General features: G+C 37.6%; 1 protein-coding gene across 5 annotated transcripts in view; it reads left to right on the top strand.

Annotated features, from left to right (window-relative positions):
* Window positions 1–8,036, top strand: part of hspa12a (heat shock protein 12A) — a 55,764-nt gene extending 47,728 nt beyond the window's left edge. For all 5 annotated transcript variants that reach the window (XM_014002812.1, XM_014002796.1, XM_014002821.1 and 2 more), the window contains 4 exons: window positions 1,832–1,936; window positions 2,020–2,278; window positions 5,368–5,471; window positions 7,289–8,036. In XM_014002812.1, the coding sequence (XP_013858266.1) occupies window positions 1,832–1,936; window positions 2,020–2,278; window positions 5,368–5,471; window positions 7,289–7,920 (1,100 nt within the window). In that variant the 3' untranslated portion in view covers window positions 7,921–8,036. The remainder of the gene's footprint in view (window positions 1–1,831; window positions 1,937–2,019; window positions 2,279–5,367; window positions 5,472–7,288) is intronic.
* Window positions 8,037–8,058: the final 22 nt, after the last annotated feature.

Genomic DNA, 8,058 nt, shown 5'->3' with positions numbered 1-8,058 from the left:
ATATATGTATATGTAAAATAAGTCTAAACAATTGCTATAATATGGCACAAAAAGTACACACACATAGCCAAAATAGTTTTAATTAAGTAGGATTTCATCTATTAAACAAATTTTAAAATTTAAGGCCTTGATTTCAGCATTGGTTGTAAAATTTAAATCTATTCTTGCAATTAAATATACTACCTCACACATAACAGTTCCATTTAATTTTGTTCTATTTTTATTTGGCCTTCACTGACTGTATTTACAAATGTGCTGCACACACTGAAAATCACGTATATGACACATCAAATAATGATTCTTGAAGGATGTTCATTCAGCTCCTATTTTGCAGAAAAATTAATTGAAAACATGAAAACAACTACAAATACATTTWAAAAATTTGGTGATTTATTGACAAGCTGGTTTGTTTACAAGAGTGCTGGTTCAAAAACTTTTTATTGGTCTGGAGTGATGTTATCGGGAATTTGTTTGCTAAAGGGAATCCTCAACAATTACACTGGATATTATAAGGGATTTCCAAATGACACAGCAGCCGGTAGAGAAAAATAATCCATTTCAAAGAAAAGTCAAAGTATTATTTCTGAAAACTTTGATTCAAAGGTTGTCTAGGAAGATTTATTTATTATTTATTTAATTTTTATTTTTGCTATTTTAGTTACTGGGATTGCTATACAGAGTCTATCCACTCATTTTTATGAAAATCTCAATTAAGGCAAAACACAATATTTCCACATTTTGTTGCACTACAGCTTGTGTTCATTTAGACTTGCTTTGCCAAAATGGGTCACGTGACTTATTGTCAAACTGTTGACAGATGCTGTAATAAATAAACATGTTAACTGAAGATAGAGGGCTTATTAGCAGATTTTGTATTTGGAGCTTATTTTTCCACAACAGACATGTACAGCAGGATTCTCCTACAATTTGTGCCCAAATAAAAGTTTAAAAAATAATGTTCACATAAAATGTTGAAGATTGGAGTTTTAAGATGGCAACAAGTTGCTTTGGAAGTGGGTTCATTAAAGTCTGACTGAACTCACTTTTAAAGTGGATTGTTGCCATCTTAAAACAGCTCCATTATTTAAAATTTCACTGCACTTCATACAAATTATATTTTACAGACCAAGACCCCACAAATACCAGGCTGCAGTCTGGAGATAGAGCCAAATTAAGTATTTTCTGGACCCAGATCAGATGTTAAATTTTATTAAAATTATTTCATTTTTACTTGTGCACATTTTTTTTGTTAAATATTTACAGTGATTCATTTTAAACCGCAGCTTTTCTAGTCCTTATAATAATGGTGCTGGCTCACTCCCTTTGCTCATCTGTGAGCTGGTTTTCTAGCTCTTCAAAGAGAAACAAAGGTGCAAACATGAAAAGACACCACGAGGGAAGAAAATCAGCTTGGCTTTGAAGGTGGAGTTGAAAAATAAATGTTTTTATCCAAACTGGATAGAGTTTTATGTATTTATTCCCCATGTTGACTGGTTGAAAACCRGTTTAGTTTTTCTACTATAGTGAATTTACTGGAGAACATTTTCTTTAAACAGACTTAGCTTCAAATTGTTGCAAATTAGAATAAACTTCAATAGATTTTACTTCTTCAGTCAGTTCAGGTTCAAACTGCCTGCTTTTGCCCATCGTTTTAGTCTTAGTCTAGTCGTCCTTTTGGTGTTGAGTGCAAGTAACAGACAGGACTTCCTCACACATAATGCAGCATCAGGCAGTGACTGACTGCTCCGGCAGAAGGATTTCTGTTTGATAACATCCGTTTACAGACGTGTGAAAGTAGCAGCTGCTCACTATTCACCTATTATGCCGACAGGTGACCGTTATGTGGTWATGGACTGTGGTGGAGGAACAGTAGACCTGACTGTGCATCAGATCCGGCTTCCAGAGGGACATCTAAAAGAGTTGTACAAAGCCTCGGGTAATAAACTTTGTGAAATCATTCAGTTTTGCAACTAAAACTTTTCTCATTCAAATCCCTTTTGCTATCCTTTCCTTCCTCAGGTGGACCCTACGGCTCCATCGGGGTCGATTATGAATTTGAGAAGTTGCTGTGTAAGATCTTCGGCCAGGATTTCATTGACCAGTTTAAATTAAAGAGGCCGGCTGCCTGGGTGGACTTGATGATTGCGTTCGAGTCTCGGAAGAGAGCAGCAGCTCCTGACAGAACCAACCCCCTCAATATCAACCTGCCCTTCTCCTTCATTGATTACTACAAGAAGTTCCGGGGCCACAGTGTGGAGCACGCCCTACGCAAAAGCAAGTGAGTACAAACAGAAATAAGCTAGAATCTCAGAACTATTACACAGCTGCTCATCCTGTGCATGTGGGACCACAGCAGATGGATGCTATRGATTATTCCAGGATCTATTATTCAACAGACAGGCAGTGTCAAGTATACAGACATGGACAGGTTGATGTCCAGAGAGGAGACCGAGGCAAACTGCAGAAATTAAATTGATCATCTTGGGTTGTAGGGTTAGCCATGGCGTAGTTGTAATGTCGTCTTTCAAATGCAACATCTGAGATCAGTCGTTAGCTCTACAACTCAATCAAGTGTCCTTGAAACCAAAAACGTCTCTCTGACCTACCATATTCATGTGTATAATGTGGACCCCCCTCCCACACACACACACACACACACACTTTTTTTTTGCAGTGACACACATTAGTGGGCGTGTTTGTTAATTCAGAGCAGCATGTCACTAAAAACGATCCACTCGAGTAATCCTACTGAGCATGCAAGCATGCAACTGATGTCCATGTCTTCTTTCAATCTGTGCTGTTAACAAGAAAAAAAACACTCCTCATCCAACAACACAAACCTCTCTTCAAATGTCATACATCAAGTGAAAAAAAAAACAAATGTTTATATGCTTAGCTATACATTATATATTCTACAGCGAGAGGACAGAGGGAGAAATTATGAAGATTTATCCCCTGCAACACAATGTTTCAGTTATATATGAGAAAATATTAAAATTTATTGTACATTAGAAAAAAGTGTGTCAAAATTTAATCTAGTTTATATTATAACAACTCAACTTTATGTATGATTTTTGGGTTACATTTTTCACATTATGCACTCATAAGTATAGAAAATGGTATGTTTTTATTCAGGGTATGCTAATTTGTGGTGTACGTAAAAATGTAAAATGGAAAACACAACATATATACACTCAAAAAGAAATTTAAAAAGCAACCAAATTTCTTGTGTGACTTAAAATCCATCAATAATTTTTACACACTTGTTCCTTTTCGGGTCGAGTGGGACACCGGTGCCCAGCTGTCACTGTGTGAGAGGCGGGGTACACCCTGATCAGGCTCTAAGTACATCCCAGGGCCACATAGAGAAAAGCAAGACAAACAAGAACCTGAAATAAAACACAAAAAATATATTAAAAAATGATCTCCCTTTGGTAATTTTTGTATTTTGTTGTCAGGTAAATTGGGGAAAAAAACAGATTTAATATACTTCTGAATATATAAATTCCAAAAACAGTTTTTACAAACTAAGTCATAAAAATCTATAAATGTAAAGAAAATGTTTATACTATATTAAATCATGAAAAACTTGAAGGTTTTGACATATTTTATCACACTGATTTCAAGATACTGAAGTATTTAAACTTGAAAAGAAAAATTATGAATGAAATCTACTAATTATAGCTGCAGCATTAATTTTATTATTTATTTATTTATTGAAAAGCACATGTTTTAGATGGCATATCCCGCTACACAGCATTTTTATTGAATATTAAATTAATATATATTTTATCAAATGAGGTGTTTGCAGTTTTTATGTGTTAATGAGGAATCTCAAAACATAAAAATAAAGAACTGTAAAATGCACCTGCATGTTTTTCTGCTTTCATCTTAAAATCTTTATTTACAGCTCAAAACATCCTTTGAGATGAACTAGATGAATATTATTCATGTTACTGTAGTGAAAAGAGCAGCTTAATATGATAGACCTATTTTTTTTCTCAGCCATAATCATTCAGTAGGAAAACGGCAGTAGCACACATTTTATACACACTCCCTAAATTAACAAAAAATGTAACATCCTTGTAATTAGCCTTTCATCTCATAGATGTTGTTTTATTGGACGAGTCATAAAAGACAAAAACATGGATGATCACTTTTTAATCACCGGCTGTCATGTAAAAATGAATGAAAAACTAATTAATCGTGCGATTCATTTTTATTGGTTTCCTCTGAAAGGCAGAGAGTAATGTTTTGGCTTGTATCTGTGCACTGTCGGTTAGCAAAATATTYTGTGAACCACTGGACAGAGTTTATTGAAACTGTCGGTAAGAAATAATTTGATGAAGATCTAAAATTTTATCACAAAAGGAAAGTCCTTTGGTCCAGTTGTTTGGTCCTGACCAAAAGCAGATTTTTTTTTCCTTTGGTGCAGTTTGCAYTCACATTGTACTTTTTGCAAGTGGATTATAGTTTATAAAACCAAAGCCATACAGGTGACGGTCATTACTCCCACAGGACATAAATGACTGGGGCAGGACAGAGCTCAGACCTGGAAATAAARATGGTGCTGTTAATACTTCTGACCATTTAGAATTTCAAAAGCAGCTCATTCAACTGCAGTTTTGTAATGATACACATAATTTTGGGATGCATGCTGCAACCCAGAGGAGACAAGATGCTCTGCGTTCCCTGACMCACGATGGCTCACTGTTTGTAGCGTAGTGGTAGCATTAGCAACACTAAAAAGGCTAATCGAACATGATGCTTAGCAGTGGCTCGTGAAGTCCAAAAAAGCGCATGTTTTCTGTAGTTTGTTTGGATCAAGGCTGGTCCGTATTCACACCAGAGAAATGGGTCTTGGTCCGGATGTTTGTTCCGCACCAGGGTTTGAATGAATGTATTCACACCTGGATAAAAGGTCTGGACCAACGAGGGAAACGAACTCTGGCCCATTTAAAGTGGACCAAATGTGTCAGTTGTGAATACACCCTGTAACTGATTAACATTTGGAGTCAACCCAAAGCCAAAGAAAACAATCAAGGTGCCACAACCGACCAGTCAGAGTGCAGACTTCAACTTGAATGTGATGCTGTGGTGGGACCACAACAGAGCTGAGCAGAAACTAACATCTACAAACCTAAATAAACTAAAGCAATGCTGGAAAAAGTGGGCCAAAATTCCTCCACAACCAAATGACAGATTGATAAAGTCACTCAAAAAAAATCATTACTGAGAGTTGTTGATGTCCTGATATGTAAAACCCTAGAATTAAAAAAAAAGCTACTTTTTTCATAAATGTATCTGAATTATTTGTCCACATTTCACAGATTTTCTTTCTTTTTTATTTTTTGCTTTGCCCTCCAGTGTGGACTTTGTTAAATGGTCATCTCAGGGGATGTTGAGGATGAGTCCAGATGCCATGAATACCCTCTTCAAACCAACTGTTGACCACATCATCCAACATCTCAGTAAGCCCTGTTTGGAATGTCACAGCAATACTATTGTCAGGGTGGGACAAAAAAAATTGAACAAAATCTGATTGTCCGCAAAACCTTTTGGTTGTCTGCAACATTTACAATAAAAATTGCAAAAAATCTCTAGAAAATGTTATTATGTGTTATGCTACATACAAATGTGTTTCAGGAGCTGCTAGTGGAATGTTCTTGTTTTCCTCATTCTCTTGCTTGACAAGTGCTTGCTGCATTTTTAAGCTTTAGAGATTTAAGCAGAAAAAAATATTTTGAAACTCTACACCTAGAGGTTACCAAAGCATTGGCACCCACCATCACATAAAACATTCAAGAGCTTTTTCCTGCATACAGGTCAAATGTTTTCACGTAAAGATGAGTATATTGCRTACATGCCTTTAGTAAAAGTACACAGTTTAAAGTTCTCTAGTTGAGTGTTGAAGTTAAAGACTTCAGATTCTCAAGACTAATGGTATTCTGAAGAAAGGGAGAGGTCTTAAACACAGGGTTCCCACAGGTMCTTGAAATCATTGATGTTTTGTGAATTTGAACACATTTGGAAAACAGCCATAAAGACACTCGTCCTTGAAAGTCCTTGAAAGTTTTTTGGGGGGTTTGAAATCTCACATGGATGACGGTGGCTGCCAACATGTCATTATTTTTTTATCTTTACTGCATTCTTCTTCAACAAAGTCTCACCTCGCCATCACCAAATATATCCATTTCATTGAAATGGTATTATATTAAATCTGTTTATTGATCACATTTAGCAGTAGCAGTAGATAATTGCTGTGGCATGTGGTTCTTGAATTTGAGGAAATTGGTCTTGGAAAGCCCTTGAAAGGTCCTTGAATTTGATGTTAATCCAGGTGTGGGAACTCTGTAAACAACTTTTCTCTAGTTTACTTTATTATTTTAGTGTTTTCAAATGCAGGTTTTATCTGATATACATTTAAAAATATTATAACACAGGAAGTCCTTAACACAGTATAAATAATTTATTTATTTTTCCCAGTTATAATCAAGTTAAGCATAAAACAACCACAACACCTTGTTGTTGCTAAAACCTAGAATTAAATAGTGCAGATATTTATGATACACAACCACCTGAAGCTGACTCCTTCACAGAGATAACTCTGAGTGACTCTGGGTGGGAATTAAAGTCAAAGGGGGACACATATTTATTATAATCAGGGGCATATAACTAATTGTCTTGAATATAATTATATTGTTAATGTTACTAAAGTTATAGGAATCAGGAGTTCACACACAAGTTGCATATGTCTGTAAGAGAACGAGGATGCTCCAAACACATACAGTACATTAACGTATAAAACATTTTAGCAAACATATGAATACTGTAAAGCAGAGGTTCTCAAACTGGGKTCCCAGGAACCACAGGGGTCCGCGAGCCATATTTCGGGGGTCCTCAAAGATGTTCAATAAATTGTTGATTTGACTTATATTTAAAAAAATGCATATGGAGAACAACACGCTAGTAAAACAAACATACTAAACCAAACAAAAGAGAGTATTTCCATGGCATTTATGAGGTAAAATGACAGTAAACTATTTTTAAAGCAGCATGGGGTTTATAAGGGGGTCCCTGGAAATTTTTCACCCTTGTAAGGGGTTCCCCGACACAAAATGTTTGAGAACCCCTGCTGTAAAGGGCCAAACCCTCTTGTGGTTTTCTGTGCATTTATCCAGTAGTTTCTAAGGCTTAAAAGACCCCCAGAGAAAGAATAGATACTGAGTAAATCGTTGRTACAAATGCAGTTTTTTTTGCTCACTGGGGCTGTGTTTGTCTTCCTTAGCTGAGCTCTTTGATAAGCCCGAGGTCAGCGACATCAAGTTCCTGTTCCTAGTTGGAGGTTTTGCTGAGTCCGCCCTGCTGCAACAAGCTGTCCAGAACATGCTTCAGGGCCGCAGCCGAATTATCATCCCCCACGATGTCGGCCTAACCATCCTGAAAGGTGCCGTGCTTTTCGGCTTGGACCCCAGTGTCATCAAAGTCCGCCGGTCGCCGCTGACGTACGGGGTTGGCGTCCTCAATCGCTTCGTGGAGGGCAAACACCCACCAGAGAAGCTTTTGGTGAAGGACGGGACACGCTGGTGCACCGACGTCTTCGACACCTTCATCTCTGCCGACCAGTCGGTGGCGTTGGGCGAGATGGTGAAGCGGAGCTACACGCCRGCCAAGCCTTCCCAGCAGGTGATTGTCATCCATGTCTACTGCTCAGAGAAGGAGAGCGTGGGCTTCATCAGCCAGCCCGGGGTCAGGAAGTGTGGGACCCTTCGCTTAGACGTGAGTGGTACAGAAAGCACAGCGGCCCGCCGCGAGATCCAGACGCTCATGCAGTTCGGTGACACAGAGATCCGAGCCATGGCAGTGGATGTGTCTACTGGACGCACCGTCAAAGCTAGCATTGACTTTTTAAGTCATTAAGAAGGCCATAATTGAGTTCATGTACCACAACTCTTAGAAGCAATGAAAAATAATCTAACAGCTTTCACACACACACACACACACACACACACACACACACACACACACACACACACACACACACACACACACACACAC

This window comes from Austrofundulus limnaeus, unplaced genomic scaffold (assembly GCF_001266775.1).
Source record: "Austrofundulus limnaeus strain Quisiro unplaced genomic scaffold, Austrofundulus_limnaeus-1.0 Scaffold0, whole genome shotgun sequence".
Classification (NCBI taxonomy): Eukaryota; Metazoa; Chordata; class Actinopteri; order Cyprinodontiformes; family Rivulidae; genus Austrofundulus; species Austrofundulus limnaeus.
The sequence above is the reverse complement of the archived record's forward strand: the minus strand, read 5'-3'. Positions and strand labels throughout refer to the sequence as shown.